The 27,794-nt window shown below is 56.4% G+C and overlaps 1 protein-coding gene across 3 annotated transcripts; it reads right to left on the reverse strand.

The window, feature by feature from the left end:
• Positions 1-632: 632 nt before the first annotated feature.
• On the reverse strand, positions 633-27,100 carry CLIP3 (CAP-Gly domain containing linker protein 3). Of its 3 annotated transcripts, none has more exons than XM_075070643.1 (14): positions 27,089-27,100; positions 23,464-23,618; positions 14,661-14,800; positions 13,890-13,983; positions 12,667-12,828; positions 11,784-11,902; positions 10,475-10,711; positions 10,016-10,151; positions 9,679-9,807; positions 7,660-7,794; positions 7,360-7,483; positions 5,994-6,058; positions 5,183-5,255; positions 633-3,976 (listed from the first exon to the last, which is right to left on the reverse strand). In XM_075070643.1, the coding sequence occupies exons 2-14, from the start codon at positions 23,597-23,599 to the stop codon at positions 3,922-3,924; spliced, it is 1,605 nt and encodes a 534-aa protein (XP_074926744.1). In that variant the 5' UTR covers positions 23,600-23,618; positions 27,089-27,100; the 3' UTR covers positions 633-3,921. The 3 variants fall into 3 exon arrangements, with proteins under 3 accessions (XP_074926744.1, XP_074926743.1, XP_074926745.1); XM_075070642.1 differs by having other exon boundaries at positions 7,333-7,483; XM_075070644.1 differs by lacking the exons at positions 23,464-23,618; positions 27,089-27,100 and adding an exon at positions 16,466-16,624 and having other exon boundaries at positions 7,333-7,483.
• Between the last annotated feature and the right edge of the window lie 694 nt (positions 27,101-27,794).

The following is a 27,794-nucleotide window of genomic DNA, read 5'->3' on the forward strand; positions in this document are numbered from 1 at the left end:
CAGAGGGGCTTGAAGATGTGGCTGCGTTAAACTCCAATAGGGGCCTTGTGTCCCCTCCACTCCCCCACCCCCAAATCAGTGGAGTTCTGCTCATTGGTGCCTAGAACAATCCCTGAAACTTTGGGGTTGACCAGCATTCCAAAGGTGGGGCCTCACTTCCAAAGATGGGGAGGACAGCGGAGCAGCTGGTGAGCTCAGAGGCAGGGCTGGAGCGGATCGAAGGAGAGATTAAGTCCATACTCCAGAAATAGAGAGGAGGTGGCATCTTTAAGCCGCCGCTGAGAATCTCAAATTATTTATTTTTTTAAAGTTAATTTTCTAGCCCTCATGGTTGCGGAGAAAAAGCGGATTCTAAACTTAGACGCTGCAGAGGCTTTAGTTTTAAATGCCCCGCTGACCTGAGACGCCACCTTCCCACTCCTCATATTACTTCCAAAGATGAGCTGGTGGGGGAGATGGGACCAAGCACTGAGGAGTGGAAGCCAGATAGGGTGACCAGATGTCCCTATTTTATAGGGACAGTCCTGATATTTGGGGCTTTTCCTTCTACAGGTGCCTATTACCCCCAACCCCCATCCCGATTTTTCACACTTGCTGCCTGGTCACCCTAAAGCCAGAGACCTGTTACACAATGCACATAGAAACACTCTTTATTAATGACAGATAAGCAATAAGCATATTGATTTCTTCTCATGCTGAGTTTTCCAGAGATCCTGGATGGACAGGGAAAGGGACAAGGCATGCAAAGTTAACAGCGAGATCGTCAGCGGGAGTAACAAGCCACTCGCTAAACAATTTACAAGGAGAATGGGTTACAAATTTTAAAAATAGTGTTAAAGAAACTCCATCTGACGTGTGATTTCTATTATACAAACACTGAGGCCATGGTGGGGACCACTGCAAAGGAGTTTTGAGCCGGGTTAGTATTTTGACACCGGTCCTCGACGACGGTTAGCATCAGAAACACAGGCCTGGCTGAGGTGACTCAGGGTCTGGATGAAATGGAGGAAGGCCCAGGATACCCCCTCGTGACCAGGGTGAAGCTGAGCAATTGCAGGGGGGAGGGTTTATTGCTAGTAAAAAGAAAATGAGAAAGCGGGCGGTCTTTTTATTGGGCTGGAGGGGAAGCTGAGAGGATGAGGTTATGCGTGTGTGTAGTACTCATAACAGCTGATAGGGATGGTGATGCATGTGGGGGCAGCTTTAGGGGCCAGACCTGGCTTCCTATTCCCAAGGCTCCTTTCCCAGTGTCAGGAATAGAACTCAGGAGTCCTAGCTTTCCCCAGCTCTCACAAAATGCAACAGAAGGACATGGAGGAAGGCTGGAGGATTTGGAGATGGTGGTTAGAATTCCAGCCTGGTCCACAAGCAGTGGTGCCATTTGGAGGTGTTTTAAAGAACACTGGTCCTTTTTTCACCACTTGATACTGCGCTGTGTTTCCAGGAGGAGCTGCCACTCTGAGGGCCTCAAAGCCTTTTTGTTATTCAAGCTCCATGACCCCTCAGGGAGGTGGGTCAATATCCTCATCCCCATTTTGTAGATGGGGGAAACTGAGGCACACCGAGGCACGGGGACTTGCCCATAGTGTCAGTGGCATGCTCCTTCTCAATGCCAGGATCAGAGCCCTGGAATCCTGCCTTTCTATTCCTTTCCCCAGCACGCCTTTCCTAGTGTCAGGAATAGAACAGGTGAATGGGCTTCCTTTTCCCTTGTCCTTCCCAGTGTCAGGAATAGAACCCGGGAGTCCTGGCTTCCCCACCTCTACCCACTGGACCAGGCTACCTCTGCTTACTAACAGGACACCCCAGAGAAAGCAGGTCGACCAGTCGTTTTCTCCCACTTTCCCAGTTTGTGACATTAGGGGACATGGCAGCAGTGGTGGAGGATGGAGGGAAGGATAAGAATGGATGGATAGATCTGAGGAGAGAGGGAGAAGAATGGAGAGATGGAGGGAGAAGATGGATAGATCGGAGAATAGAGGGATCAGGAAGCATGGGTGGAGGGATAAGATGGATGGATCCAAGGATACAGTGGGATGGATGGATTGAGGGATAGATTCTATGCAGCTGTTCCTGGTTTCTAGCAATGACCCACGCCCTGTCTTGGGCAGTACCCAGCCAACTCTCTGTAGGTCTCCCCCGACGAGAGCAGGCTGCGGTACTTTCTGCTCTCCGGAGCCGAGCCCAGCCACTCAGACAGGGAGCTCTCCGCCATTCCCAAAAGTAGCCGCTCAGAGGCAGTTGTCAACACCCCAAATGCCTCCAGCTTCCCAGCATTCCTGAGACCTGCCCCCGAACACTGTACCCTTTTCACTAGACCGGACCAGCTAACGCAGTACAGCTCCCCTCTAGTGTGGACGCAGTTTTACCAGGGTCAGTGTGCTTACACCAGGATAGCTATTCCCACACAGAAAGGGGAACAAGCTGTCGCAGGATGAGGCACCTTTATAAACTGCATGGTTACACTGGATCAAAGCAGGCTATTTACCAAGGCTGGGGTTGTCACTAGGAGAGAACTGGGCACCTCATTCCCTTACACCAGTTCCACACACAGATTTTGTGCTGGCACAAGCGTGTGGGCTAGAGGTGTGGGTTTTTTTTACTGATACCGTTACACTGATATAACCCCTGTGTAGGGGTTAGTTATACCAGGATAAAGGTGTCTTGTAGCCAGTATAGTTTCTTCCCCTTCCTCTCTGCTAGACTGATATAAGCAGCTTGATACCAGTATAAATCCACAGTACTGCTTTAACTGGACTGGGACTGGACTGCTTTAACCGGGAGAGTTCAACAGAACAACATTCACGTTTAGACAGACCTTCGGCTTGGTAGGGAACATCAACATGCCATCCACGGCTAATTTTTCTTTTAAGATCGTTATTAAGGGTCATTTTCTTTTAAAAATATAATTTTTTTCTAAACAGCTCAAAAGGAAAAAAGCCCGGCAGGTTTGCCTGCGAATAAAGAGCGATCGCACGGAGGGGAACAAATCGATGAGAATGAAAGAGGGACGGAGGAACACCAGGCAACAGCTGTGTTAAGAGACTCGCGACCCTGGTACAAGCTGCTCCAACCTTTGAAGCTAACATCAGTTGGTCCTTGGAGCAGTTGTGTCTCAAGGGGAATACTTAGCAATCTCAGTAAGTGCTGATATACCTTAGAAATACACTCACGCACTGATTTCCCCCCATGGTAACTGAACAATGGGCCCCAGAGTGAATCCCAGGAGACAGTGGCTTTCTCAGAAGGGGGCCTGCACTATTTCCAGAGAGGAGGGTCCCCCCAAATCTCACTGCTCTTTAAGGTTCAACACGAGACCAGTTTCTATAAGCCAGATCTCCTCCCTGGAAGGAACTGAGCAACTGAATAGCATTGATCCTGGAAGGTGAACATTACTTGATTCCCAGAGAAAAAGGCGGCTTAAGCTGGGGAGGATCATTACTTCCACAGTCGGAGTGTTATAACCTGACCCTGTCTGCACTGCTACAGAGATGTAGAGAGAGGCCAGGTTAGATTAAGTTTCTCTGGAGAGCAACTCAAAGGGCCAGGTGCTGGGGATCCTGGATCAGCCTTATCCCGAGCGTCAGGCTCAGAGCAATAAAACCACAGAGGGAAATCTGTACCAAAGAGGCTTTGTGTTCACGCCACTGCATCCTGGGGAGAAATCAAAGAGGGGCGCTTCCGAGCCCATGTCACGTCTACCCGGGGCATGGGGTCCATACGCGCGGTGGGGTGGGGCGGTTAGTGCAGCCTTTCTCGCGGACTACAGGGGGCGACTTTCAATGGTACCAAGGCACTGGGGTTCACTAGAACTGCGACTCGGGGGGTGGGGGGGATGAGAGCCCAATGGGGAGAGCAGTCTTTCGGTTAGTTGGAGAACAGAGGACAGAGCGGAGGATGGGAGAGGCGTGCGCCGAGGCCTTAGGACTGCATCTCTGCACGCAGCATCCAGGGGAACCAGCAGCAGAAGAGTAATCTGAAAGAGACGAGAGGTGGGGAGCGCTCGCCAGGCAGCTCACAGCGGGGGAGAGGAAATGAGAAGGCAGCGTGTCAGCTTCTTGGGGCAGGGACTGGCTTTTTGTTCTGTGTTTGTACAGCACCTGATAGCCATGGAAATGTACAGCACCTGGCGCCGCAGGATCCCGGTCCAAGACTGGGGCACCAAGGCGCTACCGTAATACACCTGATAGCAACACAACTGTACAGCACCTCGCACCATTGTGACTGGGGCTCCTAGGCACTACCATAATACACCTAATAGCGATAAAAATGTACAACACCTCGTACAATGGGGCCTTGCTCCATGACTGGGGGTGCTACCATAATACACTTAATTGGAATAAAATCTACAGCCCCCTAGCACAGTGGGGTTCTGATCCACCACTGGGGTGGCTGAGAGCTACCGTAATACATTTAATAGCAATAAAAATGTACAGCCCTAGCACAAAGGGGCCTTGCACTGTAAAGTCAGAGCAGCCTCGGGGCTGCTCTAGCAGTAAGTTAGCTCTGAGGCTGCTCTCATTTCCTGTTTGCTCCTCAGGGGGCCTGGTGGCAGAGAATAACCACAGCACAGTGCACTCCCCCGACGTTCCTGAGCTTCCTCACCCCCTGCATGGATCCTGGGGAGCAGAGAATAGAAACAGCAGGATGCTTTGGTCACACCCCCAATCAGCCCCCTATGGGCCCTGGTGGACAGAGAATAACCACAGCGCAGGGTGCTCCAGCTATGCCCCAACACATGCTCTACACTGGGAGCTTGGCTCTTACACCAGCTCCACATGGGCCAGCAATGGGGCAGTTCCCAGAGGGCTATTTCCATCCAGCGTACTCTGCTTGGGGCCAGAGTGGGACCCCCTAAATTAAAGTGCTGAAGGGACCCACGGATCATCTGGCTGCCTAGCCCCAGTCCGAGAACAGCTTCCAGCACAGGGAATGGTGTTTCTCTCTTTTCCTTTGGCTCTGGTTCTAAGCTGGGAGTCACTAGGGGATGCTACAGGGAATTTTCCCCCTTGCTTTTCAGGAGCATGTTACTTACCCAGGAGAGTGTCAGGAAGGGGGCTATGCGGAGGGTCATTTCTGTGTCTGGGACTCAGGGTGGGGATTGCTTCCGCACCCAAGCCAAGACGAGAGAGCTCTGGTCACACACACACCCCCGCCTGCCCCAGCTCCTTCCCCACCTTACCTAGAGATGGAGTTTTCTGACGTGATGTCTTTTGGGGTCCTGACTGCTGTGCAGTTGCGCTTTGGCTGTGACACTGCGAGAGAAGGGAGAACGCTGTCGCTTTAAATGGAGTCACTGTACCCGGGGGCCACCCACGCTCTCTAACAACCCCAGGTGGAATCACAGTGCGACAAACACAGGAGGGTGCACAGGCCTCGTGGTTAGGGTGCTCGCCTGGGATGTGGGTGGCCTGGATTCAATTCCCTGCACGGTGGCTGCAAAGGATCACGGAGATGATGGGGCTTATGGCTCAAAACAAGGAGGAGAGAGGGGGTGGCAGGCTGAGGCAAGGGAGGGCTGCTGCTGCATCGAGGGACGTGTGTGTTGGGGGAACAGCCCTGGCAGAATGAGGGGAGCATGGAACAGGGGTTGGAGCACTACCTGCTACGCCACAGACTCCCCGCGTGACGTTGAGCAAGTCACTTTGCCAGTCTGTGCCTCAGTTTCCCCACATGTGCAAGGGGGAGAAATAGCCCTGCCTCCCAGGGGCGATGTGAAGCTAAACACACCCTAATGATTGTAAGATGCTCGGAGAGGACAGTGCTGGAGGAGGGGGGGTCACATAAGCACCGAAGAGATATTCCATGGGGCCATGACTTGGGCATAGATGGAATTGCTGGGGAAGACTGGATGTCCCCGTGGCCTCACTAGTTAAGTCACCCCCCGCCCCCCCGGTGCAAGGCCAGTGGAGTTACAGGTGGGGTGGGCTTGGCCCCTGGTCCCTCCCGTCGCTAGGGGGAAGGGAAAGGCAGAAGATCCAGAGTATACCTACTAGTGACTTGGTGCACCTTCTTCACTGAACTGCTATCTCCCTGGGAGTCTTTGGGGCCGCCGATCCTGCAAGGGAGAGGCAGGGAAAAGGCAGAGAAGAGAGGCTTGTTCACAGCGCAGCCAGGACCTTACCAATGCCAAGGAGTGGCCCAGATTCCAACCACCGGTGACAGGCAAGGAAAGCTGCTCGCATACCGGCGACTGGGATCAGGGCAAACCCTCCACACAGGCGAGGCCTGAGATCCATCCCAAAGCCTCTTAAAAACGAGAGGCGGATAATCCGGGGGAAGCCACTTCTGTGGCGTTTGCCCATTGCTCTCTGGGGAGAATAGCTGCCACTCAAAGGGGCTTCGTTAGGATGATTTGAAGGCTGTCTCATCCTTGCCAATTAGAATCAGAGCTGTCAGAAGCTTCAGGAAATCGTACTCACACACACATGCGCCCCCTCAAGGAGCAGGATTTGAACCCAGCACCCCAACCGCAGGTTCCCATCTGTAGTGGGGCGCACTGCCCCACTCCCTGTGAGTGTGAGCCAAATATGGAAGGGCTTGTGGTGAGCCAGTCAGGGCCCAGTTTGGAGACAGCCAATCAGGGCCAGGCTCAGCTCTATAAGAAGGCTGCCCAGGAAGGGAGCAGTCAGTCTGTCCCAGGCCTTTGAGAGGGGAAGATCAGTCTTCAGGGGTAGAGACTACCACCATGGACAGCGCAGTGCTGGTCAGGGCTTGGGGAGGCTAGAGAGCTTGAGCCCATAGCCACCAGGCTGCAGGCCCTGATGGGAAGGGCCTAGCAGGTGCAAGGGGCCGTAGGGGAAGCGGCCCAGGGAAGCAGACAGATGAGGGGAGAGAAGGAGGACAGCGAGGCTGCCGCCAGAGGATCCCTGGGCCAGGACCTAAAGTAGAGGGCGGGCCTGGGTCTCCCCCCCTCCTTGCAGTACACCCAGCCATTGGCCGTAGGGAGCGGCCATTATACTACTCCAGATCCCTGACAAGAGGAATTGGACTCAAAGGGTGTGGTTGGACATGGCGGCTAGGGTGTAGGACTGCTGATCACCGACCCCCGGAAGGGGTGAAGATGGACTAAGGGGCGCTGCCGGAGGGCAGTGGCCTCGACGAGGACGCCGCCGAGCAGGGAGCAACGCGGGTCCAGAAACGCCAATGGAGGGCGGAAAGACCGACGGGACACCACCAGGAGGGGGCGCTCTGCTGGACACAGCTAATTCCCGGAGTCACCAGCAGGAGGCGCCAGGTGGTGAGTACCAACCCGTTACACCACCCTTGAGCTAAAGCAGCAGCAGGTCCCTCAGTGGGGTTAGCCCCCAGAAGGCAATCACTCATGCTCACGCGTAGCTAGAGCCAGGAGAAATGTACCTCTGGACCCTGGAAGGTGGGGCAAAGACTCCATGTTTAGGGGAGCAGGTGAAATACCGGACCCCAAAGACCGAGCCATCGTGTTTCCCCGTGGGCTTGTCGAGTTCGATGCCGAACCAGTAACCTGGCGATGGGATAAGAAGCCATCAGCAGTCTATTTCCCAGCACGAGACACGGGCTCAAACCCCGGAGCCTCGGCTCTACGAGCACCAGACTCCCACACCAGAGTGAAAAGACCCTGTTACAGTCTTTTCCACCAACCAATCGGCAGCTCTACCCTCCCGCCAGCCGGTCCCTTACCCGGCGCAAAGTCCGTCTTGCCATAGAACCGGATGATGCCCTGCTTCTGCCCCGCCACCAGCACCTGGTCCCCGATCTCGATCTTCAGCCCTTCTCGGTCCAGGCTGCCCACAGAGGGAGACTTCTTCCTGAGCGCTGAGGGAAAGGCAGTGAGACCAACCCAGGGCTGCCCAGACCTCCGGTAGCTGGGTGCCAGAGCGGTGATTGAAACCCTGCCCGTCTGTAAGCTAATTCTGCCATCTCCCTGTCCTCAACTTTTCCTCTCTCCTCCAATGAGTGACTTGGAGGGAGCAGGGGGAGGAGCCCACAGCAGGAGATGCCCGCAAGTTAAAGAAGTATGGGCTGGATGAATGGACTCTAAGGGGGTAGAAAACTGCTAGATCGTCGTGCTCAACGGGTAGTGATCAATGGCTCGATGTCTAGTTGGCAGCCGGTATCAAGCGGAGTGCCCCAGGGGTTGGCCCTGGGGCCTGTTGTGTTCAACATCTTTATTAATGATCTGGATGATGGGATGAACTGTAAAGTCTGCAGATGACACTAAGCTGGGGGGTAGAGGGGGGAGGTACGCTGGAAGGTAGGAGAGGGTCCAGAGTGACCTAGACAAATTGGAGGATTGGGTCAAAAGAAATCGAATGAGGATCAACAAGGACAAGTGCAGAGTCCTGCACTTAGGAAGGAAGAATCCCATGCACCGCTACAGGCTGGGGACCGACTGGCTAAGCAGCAGTTCTGCAGAAAAGGACCTGGGGATTACAGTGGACGAGAAGCTGGATATGAGTCAGCAGTGGGCCTTGTTGGGGCGTATTGTAGGAGCCATTGCAGCAATCGAGGCAAGTCAATATCCCCTCTATTCAACATTGTAGGCCTCAATCTGAGTGTTTCGTCAGTTTGGGCCCACAACACAAGAAAGGATGTGGACAAATTGAAAGAGTCGCAGCCGGATGCCCCAAAATGAATATTGGGTCTGGGCAAGACTTACGAGTGAGAGGCTGAGGGAATGGAGTATTAGTTGCAAAAGAGAAGAAATGGGGATTGATAGCAGCCTCAACTACCTGAAGGGGCTTCCAAAAGGATGGAGCTCGGCTGTTTCTTCAGTGGTGGCAGATGACAGAACAAGACAAATGGCTCAAGTTGCAGTGGGGAGTTAAGGCGGATATAGAAACACTATTCACTAGAGGTGGGAAGCCTGGGAATGGGTTTCCCAGGGAGGTGGTGGAATCTCCTTCCTTAGAGGTTTTTAAGGCCCAGCTTGACAAAGCCCTGGCTGGGATGATTTAGTTGGGGTTGGTCCTGCTTTGAGCAGGGGGTTGGACTAGATACCTCCTGAGGTCCCTTCCAACCCTGATATTCTATGCCAAGCCCAGGTTGGCTGAGAGAGGGGTGGAAAGGGAGCAGAAGGTGGTGAGGAGGAGACTGACTGGAATATGGGGGAGGAGCGAGGCACATGGGTGGGGAGAACTGGTGGGATTGGTTTGTGAGGAGGCTGGGCCTTTCTAATTTGCATATGTACATAGCACAAATTTCCCCTTCCCCTCTTTGCTGCACCAGAGCCAGCCAGCCTGCCAGGGCTTTGACCTCTCCCCCACCAGACACACTGGAGCACGATCCAAGGACAGGGCCACGGGGCGCCTGATTTATCTCCTAACAAAGATCCCGGTGTGCAATGCTGCCCCAGCTGCCCCTGATTAATCAGCTGCCATGTCAAGCCCCTTGATGAGATTTCAAATCCAAAGGACAGGTCAGCTCTTTCCACTCACCCCCGGCGATAAAGGGTCTTCAGCGTTAATTAGCCAAGTACCTTTCCAGATGTGGACAAATGAGACATGGAAGGAAAGGGGCACAGCCAAGGTCACACCCGGAATCAGTGACAGAACTGGGAGTGGAAACCAGGAGTCCTGGCTCCCAGCCCTCTGCTGCTCTAACCACTAGACACCACTCCCCTCCCAAAAGCTGGGAGCAGAGCCCAGGAATCCTGGCTCCCACCCCCTGCTGCTTCAGCCACTAGAGCTTCCCTGCTACCTTTCTTGTCCTTCCGGCCCTTCCCGGTCATGCGGGAGAAGTCCATGCGGGGGGTTTTTGGGGTGGAAGTCACCGATGATGGCAGCTGGTCTGTGGCTTTGGCGATTTTAGACACAGAGGCAAAAACCCCTGAGAAGATGGAGGAAAAAAACCCAACAGTCAGTGGTGGACTCAGAAAACGCTTAGCTGTACAGCCCAGTGTCTACTTAGCCATACTCCCTTCTGGAGAGAGGAGCCGAACCCAGGCATCTGGGCGCCCAATCCCACCCACTAGCCTCTAGACCCCACTCCCATCCTAGAGCTGGGAACAGAACCCAGGAGTCCGGGCTCCATTTACCTTGCTTCGGAGGGCAAATGAAGTAGCGTATTCCTCCAACGCTTCCATCATTCTTGCCCTCTGGCTCGTCCAGCTCCACCCCGATCCACTGGCCACTCGCGAACTCCGTCGTGCCGCAGAAACGCAGGGTGCCCAGCTACAGAGACACACACAGATCATCGCAGCCAGAGGCTGGGGCCGTTCTGAGCCCCCACCCTGCTCCCTGCACACAGCGCCCCCTACTGCCATACTGGGGTCAGCGCAGGCACCGAGGGGAGAGCGCCCCCTACTGAGTCCCCACCCCACTCCCTGCACCACAGCGCCCCCTACTGCCATACTGGAGTCAGCGCAGGCATCGAGGGGAGAGCGCCAGCTACTGAGCCCCCACCCCGCTCTGCTCCAAGATGCCCCATCCAAGACCCGGCCCAGCCACCGCCCCTTCGCTTGGGGAGCTCCCAGAGGGGGCCGAGGGGCCGGTACCTTCTGTCCGTCCACCACCACACGCTCTCCCAGCTTGAGGCCCAGGGAGGTGAGCATCAGGTTGCCGGGGATGTTGTCGTAGTTGGGCAGCGTGACCTTGGGCAGGTTGCAGCTCAGAGGGACGGCGTCCAGCAGCAGCTGCTTGAGCTCCTTGGCGACCATGGCGGCCTCGGCCTTGTCCAGCGTCATGTCCATGGGGTCGGGCACCACATCGGCCGGCACCTGCCCTTTGCTGTTCTGCAGGGGGCAGAGTGGGAGAGAGGCTGGGACGGGGGGGAAAGGGCCCGAGAGGCTGCCTGTGTGCACTCCCCCATCTCCTGTGCCATATCACAGAGTCAGGGCCGCTCTTTGCCCGCAGCCCCTCCCTCCAGTCCATATCCCCCTGAGTCAGGTCCCCTCTTTGCAGGAAGCCCCAGTCCCAGGCCATATCCCCACAGTCAGGTCCCCTCGTTGCCTGCAGCCCCTCCTCCCAGTCCATATCCTCCTCGGTCACATCCCCTCTTTGCAGGCAGCTCCAGTCCCAGGCCATATCCCCACAGTCAGAGCCCCTCTTTGCCTGCAGTCCCTCCCCCCAGTCCACATCCCAGAGTCGGGGCCGCTCTTTGCCTGCAGCCCCTCCCTCCAGTCCATATCCCCATGAGTCAGGTCCCCTCTTTGCAGGAAGCTCCAGTCCTGGGCCATATCCCCACAGTCAGGTCCCCTCTTTGCCTGCAGCCCCCCAGTCCATATCCTTCTGAGTCACATCCCCTCTTTGCAGGCAGCCCCAGTCCCGGGCCATATCCCCACAGTCAGGGTGCCTCTTTGCCTGCAGCCCCTCCCCCCAGTCCACATCCCAGAGTCAGGGCCCCTCTTTGCCTACAGCCCCTCCCCACTGTCCATATCCCCATGAGTCAGGTCCCCTCTTTGCAGGAAGCTCCAGTCCTGGGCCATATCCCCACAGTCAGGCCCCCTCTTTGCCTGCAGCCCCTCCCCCCAGTCCACATCCCAGAGTCAGGGCCCCTCTTTGCCTGCAGCCCCTCCCCCCAGTCCATATCCCAGAGCCAGGACACATCTTTGCCTGAAGCCCCTCCCCCTGGTCCATATCCCCACAGTTAGGTCCTCTCTTTGCTGCCACTTCCCCTTCCTTCCCTCCCTCCCTCCCTCCCTCCCTCCCCCAGTCCATATCCTGACAGTCTGGTGTTTTTTATGTGCTATCAGCTCCCCCTCCATCTTGCCCCAACTGGTCTCCTGTCTGTATAAGGTCATCCCCTCCCCTCTGGGCAGTTTAGCTCCCATTCCCATGCCCCTCCCCCCGTTCCTGCGCTCTCACCCTGACAGCAGGGTTGGCTCCGTGCTCCAGCAGACACTTCACAGCCCCCAGGCACAGGTTGGAGGCAGCAATGTGCAGGGCCGTGCCGTGGTTGAAGTCGCTGCAGGTCGAGTTGAGCACTGCAAGGCAAAGCGTGAACACAGCCCAGGGTGAGACATCGACCCCTGCCCCAAAGGGACCTGCCACCCCCCATGCCAAGGGCTAGAGGGGAAATGGGCACAGGGAGTGATTTGTCCAAGGTCACATGATGAGTCAGTGGCAGAAGTGGGAACAGAACCCAGGAGTCCTGGCTCCCAGCCCCTCCCCCATAACCACTAGACCCCACTTCCTTTCCACAGCTGGGGATAGAACCCAGAAGTTCTGACTTTCAGCCCTCTCCCACTCCCACTCTAACCACTAGACCCCACTCCCCTCCCAGAACTGGGGCTAGAACCACTGTTCCCTCTAAGCTGTGCGTGCGCACACAAATCCTAAACCCCGCGCATGCAGCAAAATACTACACACACAAAAATTTGCACAGAAGCACAATTTGCACAGAAGAATTTTTTTGCACACATGGCCTGTCAAAAATTAGAGGGAACATTGGCTAGAACCCAGGAGTCCTGGCTCCCAGCCCTAATCACTAGACCCCACTCCCCACCCAGAGCTAGGGATAGAACCCAGGAGTTCTGGCTCCCAGCCCCGCTCCAGCCACTGAGGTTGCTTTTGCCTTCCTAGGTATTTTGACATTCGCCGGTTACCAGAAACACGGCTAGGGCTGCTTGGGCCAGGGCAATGCAACCCCAGAGCCACGGGGCAGTAGCACTCAGGGGGACCCCCGGCTGGACTCAGGGGGAAGCATCTCCCTCTTCAGCCTGTGTCCCCTCCTCTCGCCCCCGCTCACCTTTGGGCTTGGACTCTTTGAGCAGGATGCGGATGAGCTCAGGCACGTCGAAGTAGGCGGCATAATGCAGCGCGTTCATGTTGGTCCAGCGGCTACGCAGGGTCACGTCCACCCCCAGGGCCAGCAGCTGCTTGGAGAGGCGGACGGCAGCAGCAGGATCGCCTGGGGGGGAGGGGGGAGCAAAGGTGATGGGATCAGACCCCTGAGTTGGCACAACAGCCCCTGGAGCCACCCTCCCCCTGAGGCTCCTGCAGGAGAGAAACAACAGCACACTCCAGACTGGAGGAAGGCAGAGGCACACTGGGCCCAGGATGGAGCCCCAGCTCCCTGAGTCACGGGATCCCAGGAGGAGCTTGGTTTGCATTGGAAAGGAAGCAGCTCTCCAGCCACAGCGAATAGGGGGAAAAGCCAAAAATACAGGAGTGGATGTGACTAATGCCTGCCTGAGTCTGCCGAGAGCCTGAGCCCATCACTCTAAGCACGGGGACCTGTCCTGGGTGTAACTAACACAGCAATGCTGCCTGGGTCTTCAGAGAGTCTGAGCCCATCACTCTGAGCATGGGGAACTGTCCCAAGTGTAACTGACACTGCCTGGGTCTGCCGAGAGCCTGAGCCCATTGCTCTGAGCATGGGGAGCTGTCTTGGGTGTAACTAACTCAGCAACGCTGCCTGGGTCTGCTGAGAGCCTGAGCCCATTGCTCTGAGTGTGGGGAGCTGTCCCAGGTCTCAGTGGATTTTTAAACTCCCAGCCTCCCTGCTCCAGGGGGTCTGACCAACCCTACCGAGCAGGGAGCTTTGTGTGGGGCAGATTGGGGAGAGGACAGCAGGCCCTGCCCCCTGCCACCAAGCAGAGACACCCCAGCAGCTGAGCACTGAGGGGGGCCCCCACACCTCTGTGCAGGAGAAAAATGGCTCAGATCCTGCTCCACCGGGGAAGGAATGGATGCCACAATGCTGGCCCTGTCTCAAGGGGATGGGGGCTGTCTGCCACCCCCCTTCAAGTGTGGGGTTGGCCCACGGCACAGAGGCAGAGCCTGCGTGGGGCAGTGTGAGCTGCCCAGATTGTCCCAGTTGCTCCAGGACAGCAGCTCCCCGTCCCCCAACCAGGGGATTCAGCCATTCGCGCCTCAGCTGAGATACAGGGTGACCCCTAAAAGGGAGCTTACCCCTTCCCAGCCCACTGTGCAGCCCATCCCCCTCCCTCCACCCCCACGCCAGCTCACCAACGCCATGAGCCCCGGCTTTGCAGGCGTAATGAAGCAGCGTCATGTCGGTCAAGCCATCCCGGTCGTTCACATGGCAACCGCGCTTCAGGATCTGGGGGGGAGAGGGGGGAGGAGGGCAGGGGCAGGGGGAGAGAGGGTGGGGGCAGGAGATGAAGGGGAGAGGAAATGGAGAGCAAGGGAGTGGGGTTGGTCAGAGCTGGTCAAGCCGCATTCCCCACCCCCACCAGCCATCCCGCTGTGTGTCAGGTTAATTGCCAGGTCAGAACAGCACCCAGCATGGAGTGGGAAGGTCCCTGGTGACGGGAGCTTGGGGGGTACAGTGAGGGAGGCCTGATGGGAGGTTTCTAACAGAAGCAACCCGGTGCACCTCTGCTCCGGGGAGCTCGAAGGCAGGCATTGTCCCTTTGGCAGAAGGGGGGAAACTGAGGCACAAAGCGGGGCAGAGACTTGCCTAGGGTAACACAGCGACTTAGTGGCAGTGCTGAAGATAGAACCCAGGAGTCCTGACGCCCAGCCCCTGCCCAGCTCTACCCACTAGACTCTGCCTCGGAATTTCCTGTGAGCTGTTTTCCGACCCGCTGCGGCGCCAATCTCAGACCCCCCAGTGGAATCAGGCCCTTATCTGATTAGGATGTCCCAGTTCCACCCAACTGCAGCCCCCTCTCCCGGCGTCCAGTGTCCCCAGGGCGGGCGACCCAGTGTCTCTCCCCAGCGCCAGGCTGCGCACATGCAGGTGCTGCGCAAGGCGCGTCTGCTTCCCTCACTCACCTCACTGCCTATGACATCAATCTTATGTTGCACCTGGGGGACCCACTGACGGATGATGGCAAACAGCTCCGGGACCGTGGTCTTTGGGTCATAGAGGATTTCTTGGCAAGCCGGATCATTCGGGTCAAAGAAAGTGAAAGCTGGAAAGAGAAGGAAGGTCTTTAAAAAGGGGAATCTACCCCTTTATTACGTGCACTGCAGTAGCACCTGACTCCTCATTCAAAATCAAGACCACGCCATGCCGAGACTGTATGACAGTAGCACCTACAGATCCCAGTACAGATCAGGGCCCCCTTGTGCTGTTCACTCTTGCCTACATAGTCAGAAGTGGGAGAGGAAACTGAGGCACAGAGCGAGGAAGGGACGTGCACAGGGTCACCCAGCAGGCCAGTGGCAGAGCTGGGAGTGATGAAAAGTCTGGGTGTTTTCTGAGCACAGCTTGTTTCATTTACACCAGCCCCTGAACAGAGGTGGTTGCAAACAGCAAGCAGGCCCCCCGTCCGCCAGGGCTAAGCTATATCCAGTATGTGCCATGTGCCAGACCTGCCCCTCTCTGAACCAACTCTGCTGTTCTCCAGAATCTCAGCTTTCATTTGCAAACCAGCTAGCTTTTCTGACTGCCCAGAAAACACATCCCCATGCAAAGTCTGAAGTAATTGCTCAGAGAGGTGTGAACCGTCCCCTTCATTTCAGGAAGGAGTGAGTCCGTTTAAACATCCACTGTGTTAATGATTTCATGTGAGGCCAGGCCAGAGCAGGTCACGGAAACGCCCAGTGAGCTGGGTGGGGTTTGGGAGCAGCCATAAGAGTTTGTTTCTCCTCCGCAATCAGGAAGGAGTCGTGGGTTACAGTTCAGGGTCTCCCCCTCTGGGGTCCAGCAGGGACACCCACTCTGGATTCCCAGTTCCTCAGCCATCGCCTCTCCTGGGCGGAGTCGTGCGTCTCAGCGGGATACGTCCAGGCAGCCTGATCCCCAGCAAATCTACCTGCCTCAGATGTATTGCTCCTCCTGAGATATGCTGAGAAGTTGCTAGTAGAGTCGACCGCACAAGGCGACACACGGATCCAAGACGGAACCCAATTGCTTAAAGTCCCAACAAAGTTTTCTGGCCACCGTTAAAGCCTTAACACCGTCACCCAGTCAGACAAACACCAGCGACCCTGTCGCCTGCGCACTCTGGTTCCCACCAGCCGAGCCTCTCCCACAGAACAACCCTGGGCTATTAATCGATTCCCCACTGGAGCTGGCCGGTCCAGAGACGCGCTGATCAAGTGAGGGTGCACTGACTGCAGCAGAGAGACCCAAAATACGAAGCATCTCCTGCAACACTCACTGCTCTTCCAGTGACCTGGCAAAGGGCAAGGATCATACAATCGCCTGGGCTCTAATAAGGGCTCTGGCTGGTGATCAGTCCTTCTAATCCCACCCAGCGGTTTTTTTGTGGCCACAAGTTCACAACGGCTCAGTCTCACTCAGAACCAGCCCCGCCATGAATCTGAGAGTCACTCCCCGGTCCAGTTTGGGCGTCTGATCTCGTCCTCTCTGTAACAGCTGATCAGCCGACAAGAGGTGTCTCCTCGGGGCGCCTGGTTTATACTACAAAGCTATGCCTTAGTGGCACATGTGTCTCCACTGAAATGCATCTCCCGCCGATGTGATGCCGACGGAGCAATGCCAGCTCTGCCTCTCGAGGGAATGGATTAACCTCAGCGACAGGAGAACCCCTCCCATTGGCACGGGTAGTGTCTACACCAGCGTGCTCCAGCAGCGCAGCACCACGGTAGCATTGCAAATGTAGACAAACCTTAGGATACCGACACTTAATTCATTCAGGATGGGCCAGGAGATTGCAGGAAATTGCCTTCTCTGCCACACTGAGCCCAGGAGTCTAGCAGAGCCCAGGGACAAACCCCACCGAGGGGCAGCTCAGCGTAAGGAGCTGAGATAACCAAGCGGCACCACGGCCCCCTTTATGAACGTCTGCATGACCTGCTGTTGGCAGCATCTCCTTTTGGTGACACACTTGGGCGGGGCTTATTTAGTGGGCGGGGCTTGGAAGAGTACCACCTCTTTTTCTTCTCTCCCATCTGACCCCTGCCCTCTTTCTGGACAAATACCAATGGCTGGTTCCCAGGAAGCAATTCTGCCCAAAGACTCGGGAGTCGAGCTGGGGAGACTGAAGCAGCGGCTCAGTTCTCCCGTTGCTTGCAATGGCTCCTCCAAAGAGAAACAGCAGCACGGAAAAGAGCCCAGCATGGCTTCCAGGACTGAACACTGCTCACAGGCTAAGAGAAAGAATTGATAAGACTGTCACAGCGCCACTTCGTGACTTCCGCCATAACCATATAAACAACCCTCCTTTCATATTTGTACAGGGATCGCTCGTCAGTGCTACAATGCAGCCTCCTCTGGGGTGGGGTGCAGCAGCAGTCAACGGCAACATGGTACATTAGTTTAGGATAGAAAGTAAAGAAAAACCCTGTATATAATTGACACAGCATGGGGGACTGGAAGGAAGTAGGCTGCAGTTAACCACAGCACCCTGGCTAAATGGGCTAACGTCACTATATTTGCAAAGAGCATTGCAGAATCACCAGAAGGATTTCGGGTTTCAGTTTTGCATTTGATCTGAAAGCCACCAAGTCAAGTACCACAGCGCCCACTGGTAACACTTTGGGGTTACCACAGACTGCAAGGGGAGAGCGCCCCCTACTGAAGCCCTGCAGTGCAGCTCCCTCTAGCCCAGGGGTCAGCAACCTTTCAGAAACGGCGTGCCAAGTCTTCCTTTATTCACTCTGATTTAAGGTTTCGCCTGCCAGTCATACATTTGAACATTTTTAGAAGGTTTCTTTCTATAAGTCTATAATATAGAACTAAACTATTGTTGTATGTAAAGTAAATAAGGTTTGTAAAATGTTTAAGAAGCTTCATTTAAAATGCAGAGGCCCCCGGACCGGTGGCCAGGACCTGGGCAGTGTGAGCGTCACTGAAAATCAGCTCGCGTGCCGCCTTCGGCGCACATGCTATAGGTTGTCTGCCCCTGCTCTAGCCCCACACTGGGGCCAGCACTGAAGATAAAGGCAGAGTGCCCTCTACTGAGTCACCTACTCTGCTCCCTGCAGCAAAGCAAACGGACCAGCGCTAATTAGAGGGAAAAGTATCTCCTATAGGCTTCTCCTCCCACACTTTGATGGACCTTTCCCCTCGGTTCCTCCCTGCCCCAGTACCACCCTGGAGCACTGACTCAGTCCTGACTCACAGGGTCCTTTGGATTAACATTCTAGTGAGCCGACAGCGCCGTGCAGTTGACACTTATGGGCTGCAGCCACATTTATCCCCTTTGCAGGCAGACTAGAGATAAATATCCCAGGCAGCAGTAGGCCCTTGTCTCAGCCTGCCAGGGAAACACAAAGCCTGGATCTTCCCTCCCCCAGCAACGGCTTCTTATGAAACACTGCCTGAGCTGCAGCCCAACGGCCAAAACAGGCCAGCGTGACTGTCGCTCACGAGCACCATGGCACAGCAGCGCTCCGGGCTCCGATTCATCCATGCAGAGATCCACGCCAGCAGAAGCAGCCGAACTGCCACGGACAAGGGGCGAGGGGAACGCGTCTCAACACTGCACACGTGCAGATGAGAGTGTGGCTGCTCGGAGGCGCCGTGCAGAAGCCGGGTGCGCTGGGGCCGCTGCGTGGGGACACGGGAGGCGAGCGAAAGGGCCATTGAGCCAGTTGCTGTTGAAATCAACGTGTGATTTACCACCGAGTCCAACAGGCCCAAGCCCGAGTTTATAACCCAAAACCTGAAGCAACTTTAGCAAAGACCAAAAATAAAGCCATAAAATAGGTCCCATGAATTTTATGCCAGTGGAGAATTATCCCTTACGCCTGCCAGCAAATAAACCCTTTCCTGGCAGCCCCCTAAGCATGGCACCATCCCCCTGAGCTCATCCATAAGCCCCTCATCCTGTCCACAGTCTTGTAGTTAAGGCAGTGGGCTACCATGCAGACGTCCTAGGTTCAGTTATCCACTCTGCCTTACACAGGTGGAGTAGGAGAGAAGCAAACGTTGAGGAGAGCTCCCCTCCCTTTCATGCACTAGACAGAAGCAATAACCCTCACAAATAAAAACACTCAGCACATTGAGCACTCATCTCGCTTGAAATATCTGCTCCATTTTGCAGGGCTGACCCCAGCTCTTTGGAAAATCTGGCCGCAAGTGTGGCTTGAAAACTTGACCCTAACTTCTCTGGGCCTCAGCTTCCGCAGCTGTACTGGGGGAAGAATCATCCTGCCTTGGTTTGCCTCTTCTGTTTAGCCTGGAAGCTCTTTGGGCAGGGACCATCTCTCTCTCAAGCCTGGGCAGTGACGAGTGATGGGGCCTTGATCTCGGTCACTGTGTGTCTGGGCAGCACCTGGCGCGACAGGGCCCTGATCTGGGGGCTCCAGACACTACCATCATATATCTAATAAAAGCAGAACCATACTTCAGTTTCTGAGGTTGACTTGGGGAGGAATAAACATTGTTTCAATTGTTTCAATCATCTAATTGACTCTGGGGTGAGCTATAGATTTCCTGAGTGCAGGGCCCTTGGACAAAGGAGAGAGCTTTTCAGATCCGCCTGTCAGGAGGCAGCACACGGGGATAAAACCCAGCTTGTGAGCAGCAAAAGAGCTGGGCTGTGTGACAGGGAGGCTTTGGAGTCAATTTCACATGGGTGAAAGGTGCCAGATTGATGGCATCTCTCTGCAAACCTGGCAGCCGCATTGTCTGCTATCCTTCCCCGCGGCTCCCACCTCACAGACTGCCTCCAGCGCCTGTGCCAGCCAGTCCCCCTGCCCTGAGGCCAGATCAACGACCACCCTGCCTAGAGAGAGGTCCCATATCCCAGGCCCCGCCATATCCCAGCCAGTCTTCCCAATCTGAGGCCAGATCAAAGCCCACACCCCCTAGAGAGGAGAAATCCCATTCTCCATCTCCTGAGCCAGCCAGCCTCTCCTCCAGATACTGAATTGGAATTGGAGACCCCAAGAGGAAAAAGACCCTGTGTCCCATTCCCCACTCCCAGAGACAGCCAGTTCCCCCACCCTGGGGCTGGATCAGAGCTGGTGTCCCCTAGAGGGGACAGGCCCCATGTCCCAATCCGCAGCCATCTGAACCAGTCATCCCCCCATCCTGGGGCTGGATCACAGCCAGCGCCCCCCCAGAGGGCAAAGGCCCCATATCCCATTCCCTGCCCCCTTGAGTCAGCCCGTCCCCTGCCCTGGGGTTGGATTGGAGCCAGCCCCCCTTGATTGGAAAGGTCCCATTCCCCAGCTCCGTGATCGATCAGATATCCCATCACACCCTGCTGTTCCTTTGCCTTCGCTGGTTTCTTCTAGGCTGAGCCAACCGCCTATTTGCATAACATCAGCTGCTCTTTCCATTTGGCAGGACACATCCTGGGATCCACTGCTCAGCCCAGGCCGCTGCTTTCAATCCCAGCTATACCCACGATTGTCATTATTGGTAAATGTTGTAAAAATGCCCAGCTGCCTAAGACTTCATCCCGCTCCCAGAGCAACCGCTGCAGGCCTTGCGGAGCAGAAAGCCCAGCCCCTGCCACATAAGCTAAATGGGGGCCTGGGTCATGACTGCGGCACCTAGGTGCTACTGCAATACACCTGATAGCAAAAAAAATGTACAGCACCTGGCACAATGGAGTGCTGGTCTGTGACTGGGGCTCCTAGGTTATATACAGAGAGATACCTATCTCCTAGAGCTGGAAGGGAGCCAGAAAGGTCATTGAGTCCAGCCCCCTGCCTTTACTAGGCAGGACCAAGTACTGATTTTGCCCCAGATCCCTAAATGGCCCCCTAAATGGAACTCACGACCCTGGGTTTAGCAGGCCAGTGCTCAAACCACTGAGCTATCTCACTCCTTCCTATTCTACTGCCGTACATCTAATACCAATAAAAATGAACATGGACTGTGGACTCCTGATCCACAGCTGGGGCATCTAGGTGTTACCGTAACACACCTAATGGCATTAATATGTGCAGCACCTTGCACAGTGGACTCCTGGGCCACGACTAGGTATTCCGTATTACTATTAATTAATAAATAAATGAAATAAAGGATAATAATTATGATTAAACAAATGACTGTCTTAACTACATAAGAAACCATTTGGGTGGACATGTGCAGGTCACTGGCTCCAACCCTAGCCAGACGGGTAGTCACCAGCAGTCGTTTACTGGGCAAGGGCTGTTTTGGTGAAATGAGTCTGTGGGCCTCAGCTCACAGCAAGCAAAGAATCAGGAGCCTAAATGGCCCTGGAAACTGAACTCTCAGATAAACAAACCATGTCTCTGCCTCTCTGGGGCCATCTATCTGACACCTTCCACTGCTAAATTATTAAAGCTCCAGCGCCCCATTGTGCTGGGCACTGCACAGACACAGAGAGAGCGACAGTCCCTGTCCCAAAGAGCACGCAATCTAAATAGACAAAGGCAGGGTTATTCTCCCCATTTTACAGATGGGGAAACTGAGGCACAGTATGATTGCCTCACACAAGGAGTCAGTAGCAGAGCGAGGGACAGAGCCTCGCTCTCCTGAGTCTCAGGCAAACAAGATCAGCCTTCCACTACAGTCACCTTTTGTTTTAAATTGTTGGGTTCTTTTAATTAATCACAGCAAGGTGTAGGCACCTGGAGACCCACGCAGAGCCAATGGGGCTTCCACACAATCCATGCTGCAAAAACTCCCCCCAGGCTTATTGTACCAGCATATTCCTAGCGTGGATTTCATAGCTAATCTCATTTGCCAAAATACTCACAGCATAATCCGATAACAACAAATAAAGGCTCCAAAGTCAAACCTCCCCCCATTTCTATTGCTGGTGAGACACATGCTCTTCTCTCATCTCCCCGCCGCCCCCAAACAAAAATCTATACTGCTCTTGCCATAGTACTAGCCAAATTCATGCGAAGGCGGGGGGGGGGGGGCACTTTCCAGAATAATGGCATCTGATGACGCACTGTGTCTGCATCTAGCAACACTGAGTCACTGGGCTGTGTTTAGAAACCGATCACCTGCTAGCTCATCCCTGGCACACGACTGGGTCCTGCTCCTGAGAGGGGCTCACGTGGGTACTTTGTTTGCAAGTTTCAGGCCCATGGAGCCAGGCAGCCCGCCTGCCCTAGCAGTCAAAGGAAGGGTTTCAGAATCTCTGGTTCAAATCCAGCCTGGGGATTTTGTCTCCCCACCCAAATTGTCCTGCCTCAACTCTCCCAGTCTAGTTAGAGCAGGAGACCTGGGTTCAGTTATGCAGGTGTAAAGGTGCTCAGAACAGGGGTGGCTCAAGCTTTTTTGCCACCCCAAGCACGGCAGTCAGGCTGCCTTTGGCAGCGCATCTGCGGGACGTCCCTGGTCCCACAGATTCAGCAGCACGCCTGCAGGAGGTCCCCAGCCCTGCAGATTCGGCGGTTTGCCTGCGGGAGGTCCCCGGTCCTGCGGCTTCGGCAGCATGTCTGCGGGAGGTCCCCGATCCCACGGCTTCGGCGTATCCGCTGCCGAATTGCCGTCAAATCTGCGGGACCAGCAGACCTCCCGCAGGCAAGCCGCCGAAGGCTCCATGACTGCCGCCCTCGCAGGGACCGGCAAGGCACCCTCTGCGGCTTGCCGCCCCAGGCATGCGCTTGGAGCGCTGGTGCCTGGAGCCGCCGCTGGCTCAGACATGGATAACTATTCCCACCTATAGGAGCTATACCAGCATAACCTGTCCAGGATGTATAGGGAAGAAGAATCATATTCCCACCTGACACAAACTGGTCCTAACTCTGCTCAGATCAGACCCTAGTTTCTATGGCCGAACTCCATTAGCACTGACGTGCGGGTCAGCGACTTACATGAAGCGAGTTTGGCTGGTCTCTGCCCGTTTTCTCAGACATCAGACAGTCACCTCTTGCTGGCAGCCTCAGCACACACACCAGGGCCTGACTGGGCCATGGAGATTGCTGGCTCAGAGCTGGCCCTGTCCGAGCAGCGGTGAGCCATTGTGGCGGGGGGCGGGCTGGAACGCATGGCGGATAAGTAGAAGGATTCAGACTCCAGGGCACCTGGCCCTGGGGTTAAAAGCTGAATGACACAGCATCACACGGGAGGAGAATACAACTACATCCTTGTCACTCACAGGCCAATGCGGGGAGGCAGTGCTGCCTAGTGAATACACCACTGGATTAGGCCCCGGGAAACCTGGGTTCTAATCCTAGCTCTGCCCCCACCCTGCTGGGTGATTTTGGGGAAACTGAGGCATGGAGCAGTTTCCCCATCTGTAAAATGGGGCTCTGAGACCCCTTAATGATAAGAGCCAGGGATTTGGATGTTGGGGTCTGATCCCCAGAGGTTCCGAGCACCTGCCACTCTTCTTACATGCATCATGGCAATGCCCTGGGGTCCCAGCTGAAATTGGGGCCCCATTGTGTCGGGCTGTGCACAGACACAGAGCAAGAGCCCCCCTGCCCCACAGAGCATACAGTCAAACCAGACACCAGGCAGGAGGGGACACTGAGGCACACAGAGAGAGGAAGATCAGCAGCAGACTCTCCAATAGCCCCAGTGGGTAGGCCACGCTGCCTCTCACTGGCTGGTGCTCAGCACCTCTGGGGATGAGGTCCTTTGGCAATGGGAAACGTTACCCCGTATGGCTGTCTTGGGCGATGGGGGTCCCTGGGATCCAAAGCTGGGGGAAGGCTGAGGAACAAAAGGAGGGTGACAGCAAGACACTGATGAGCCCCCAGGCAGGCGGCGGGGTGAGCTCACCATAGTCCTTGGGCAAGGGTGCAGGGGCGGAGGGATAGACGATGGGTTTCTTCCTCCGCTCCAGGACGGGGCTCTGGAACTCCAGCGGCTGGCGCGCCTCCTCGGAGGGAAGCTCGGCTGAGTCGTCTTTGGTCATGATGGGTTGTTACTCCTGGCTGTGGAGGGAAGCGAGAAAAAAACGTCCAGGCCTCTGAGCAATCAGCAGAATCCGCCGTGCCCCCCGAGGGTTGACTCGCTGCCATTGGGCAGAGCTAATACGATCAGACCTGGCATCTCTGCAGGACCCTGTCCCATGGGCTCCCATTCATTTTAAGCCCCACAGGCTTGCCCCCGCTCCCCACAGTGAGTTTGGTATGATTAAAAACAATTGTGATGGGGAAACTGAGGCATGGACCAGTGAAGGGGCTTCTTTGCAGCATCACATGGCAAGGCAGAACGGGGAACTGGAAACCAGAGTCAAATTCCAGTGACCTGCTCTAAATAGTAGGTCCCACTCCTGTCTCTGCTTTTTCATCTGTTGTCCCCAGTACTCACTCGGGCCTGGGTTCACTGGTCCCTCTCCCATGCTTAAGTGGGAGGGTGTTTAGCTATGGGTGGGCTTAGGCCCACTGTCTCCCTGCAATCACAACAGACAGACTCCCCTCCCAGAGCTGGAAATAGAATCCAGGAGTCCTGGCTCTAACCACTAGACCCCACTCCCTTCCCAGAGCTGGAAATAGAACCCAGGAGTCCTAGGGCTAAGCCTCCCCTGCTCTCACCAATAGACCCCCCTCCCTTCCCAGAGCTGGAAATAGAACCCAGGAGTCCTAGGGCTAAGCCTCCCCTGCTCTCACCAGTAGACCCCACTCCCCTCCCAGAGCTGGGAATAGAACCCAGGAGTCCTGGCTCTAACCACGAGACCCCCATTCCCTCTGCCCATCTCACCAGATCATACACTGCTGTCTCCTGCTCCAGCTTAGGAAAGCCCAGCAGTTCAGAACCCCCTGTCCCCCAAAGGCTCCTAGGGGAAAGGTGAGCCAGGCCTCTCCTGCCACTGGTCAACATTGGCCTGTCCTGCAGATCTCAGCAGAGGGGGGCTTGGTGGGGGCCCCCTTGGACACTCCCCTCCCCCCCACCCTATACACACCTGTGGCCTGACATCCAAAAGTCCCTTGCAGAGCACAAGAGCCCCAGAAACCGCGGGACTGGTGGACAAAAGGGAACAAATGGGGTGTCCTGCGGGGGAGGGGACCATTGGTGGGGGTGAGGGAGAAGGATCAGGACACGAGAATGGAGGGAGGCGAAGGGGGGGTGTCAAGGCCTAGAGGGGAGAATGGGGCACACGAGGCAGGACTGTGGGGTGGATGGGGATAGGAATGGGTGGGTTAGGGCAGGGGAGGATGGAGGGTCAAGAAGGAGCCCTGAAAGTACAGATGGGAAGGGTGGGGATGATGGGGTGACTGGGGGGACAGGTGGGGTTATAGGGTAGTTGGGGGAGGATGGAGGGGCAGTGGGGGGCACTGGGGTACAGATGGGAAGGGTGGGGGTGACAGGGTAGTTGGGGGGTGATGGGGATGGATGGGAGGGAGATAGGAAGGGGGGATGGGGTACAGGTGGAGTGATCGGGCGATGGGGTAAAGGAGGTTGGTTGGAGGGTGATGGGGTGGATGGGTGGGGGAAGATGGGAGGGGGAAAGGGGAAGGGGGGATGGGGTACAGGCAGCTTGAATTGGGGGGTGATGGGGTGGATGGTGAGGGGGATGAGGTAGCAGGTGGGGTGATGGCCGGCAAATGGGGTGGATGGGGAAGGATGGAGGGATGAGGAGGAGGGATGAGGTACAGGTAGGGTTGGTTGGGGGGCGATGGGGATGGGATGGGAAAGGATGGGAGGGGGTAGAAGGATGGGGTACAGGTGGCTTGCGTTGGGGGTGATGGGTCAGTCACGGGGAAGGATGGGAGGGAGGATGGATGGGAGTTGGATGGGGGTACAGGCGGGTGGTTGTGGGGGACGTGGATGGGAAGGATGGGAGGGGATGGGGTATAGCAGGTGGGTGGTTCGGGGTGATGTGGTGGATGGGGGGATGGGTACAGGTGGGGTGATCAGTCAATGGGGCAGGGGGCGGATGGGGTACAGACAGGTTGGTTGGGGGTGATGGGGTGGATGTGGGGGATGGGCTACAAGTGGGGTGAATCAGGATCGATGGGGCAGGGGCAATGGGGTACAGGCAGGTTGGGTTGGGGGTGAAGGGGTGATGGGGAGTTAGGGGATGGGGGGATGGGTACAGGTGGGGTGATCAGTCGAACTGGCCGGCAGGGGACGAATGGGGTATCGCGGTTGGTTGGGGGGTACAGATGCTGCGGTGGATGGTTGGGGGTGACAGTAGATGGGGCAGGGGGTGGTATATGGGGGGGGATGGGTACAGGTGGGTGAGTCGATCAGGGGGCGATGGGGTACAGGCGGGTTGATTGGGGGGGCGATGGTATGGGTGCAGTCGGAGGGACGATGGGGTATAGGCGGGTTGTGGTTGGGGGCGATGGGGTAAGGATGGGGGGATGGTAGCAAGTGGGGTGATCAGTCGATCGGGGGCAGGGGGCCGATGGGGTACAGGCGGGTTGATTGGGGGGGCAATGGGGTGGATGGGGTAATGGGTACAGGTGGGGTGATCAGTCGATGGGAGCAGGGGCGATGGGGTACCAGGCGGGTTGGTTGGGGGCTGAATGGGGTGGATGGGGGATGGGTACAGTGTGGGTGATCAGTCGTTGGGGCACCGCGGGTCGATGGGAGTAAAAATAGGCGGGCTTTGGTTGGGGGGATGGGGTGGAGTGAGGAATAGTGTCAATCAGGCTGGGGTGATACAGCCTCGACTGGGGCATGGGGCGATGGCGGTAGCAGCGGTTGGCCTTGGGGGGTGATGCGGGTGCATGGGGGATGGTACCAGGTGGGTGATCAGTCGTTGGGCAGGGTCGATGGGGTAAGGCGGTGGTTGGGCCTCGATGGGGGTGAACCATGGGGGATGGGTCCAGGTGGGGAGGTGACAGTCGATGGCGCACGGGGGACGATGGGGATAAACAGGCGGGTTGTGGGGGTGAATGGGGTGGAATTGGGGAGAGTGGTACACCAAGTGGGATGATCAGTCGATGGGGAGCAGGGGGGACTGGGGTACAGCGGTTGTGTTCTAGGGGGGCGATGGGTGGAATGGGGGATGTACAGGTGGGGGTGATCAGCTCGATGGGGCAGGGGGCATGGGGCTACAATGGCGGGTTGGTTGGGGGGGCGATGGGGTGATGGGGATGGTACATAGTGGGTGATCAGTCGATGGGGCAGGGGGGCGAATGGCGTACAAGGCGGCTTGGTTGGGGGATGGGGGGATGGGGGATGGACAGGTGGGGTGATCAGTCGAATGGGCAGGGGCCGATGGGTAACAGGAGGGTGGTTGGAAAGGGGCGAATGGGGTGACGGGATGGGGAGGGCAGTAGGGAAGGGCGAATGGGGGCAGGGGAGGGCTGATGCCAGCCGGGCCCCGAAAATAAACCCAGAGACCCCCCCCAGTGTCCACCCCTCAGGGCGGCCAGGCAGCTGGGCCCCAGCCGCGCCCTTGCCCCCGAGACGATCGGGGGCGGCGCCTCCCGGGCCCGGCCCACCTAACCGCGGCTGAGGACTCGTCCCTCGGTGCCCGGGCGCGGCGCTGGGTCCGAGCGCTCAGAGCCCATGCCCGCCCCAGCATCAGCACGCATCATCAGCGCTGCATCCCGCTCCCGGGGGGTGGGCGCCGGGGGAGCTGGGCTATAGGGGAAGTAGGGGCCTGTGGGGTAAAGCATAGCAGGGAACAGGGGATGTAGAGGGGGAGCTGGGGCTATAGGCTATTAGGAAGTAGAGGGCTTGGGGTAAAACAGGGGGAACAGGGATGTAAGGGAGCTGGGCTATGAGGGAAGTAGCGGCGCGGGGTAAGATAAGGGAACAGGGATGTAGAGGGGAGCTGGGCTATAGGGGCAAGTATAGCTGGGGGTAAGAATAAGGGGGACACAGGGATGTAGAGGGGAGTCTGGGGCTTGTAGGGAAATAGGGCTGTGGGTAAGATAAGGGGAACAGGAGTAGATGGGAGCTGGGGCGATAGGGCCTATAGGCGGAAACGTAGAGGGCTGTGGTAAGAATAAGGGGGAACAGGGAGTAGAGGGAGCTGGGGCTATAGGGGAAGTAGGGGCTGTGGGGTACACCTAAGCTGGGAACAGGGCCCATGTACGAAGGGGAAGCTGGCATAGGGGAAGTAGAGGCTGTGGGTAAGAATAAGGGCGAACAGGGATGTAGAGGGAGCTGGGGCTATGGGAAGTAGGGGGGCTGTGGGGTAAGAAAGG

This window comes from Chelonoidis abingdonii, chromosome 11, assembly GCF_003597395.2.
Source record: "Chelonoidis abingdonii isolate Lonesome George chromosome 11, CheloAbing_2.0, whole genome shotgun sequence".
NCBI lineage: Eukaryota > Metazoa > Chordata > Testudines > Testudinidae > Chelonoidis > Chelonoidis abingdonii.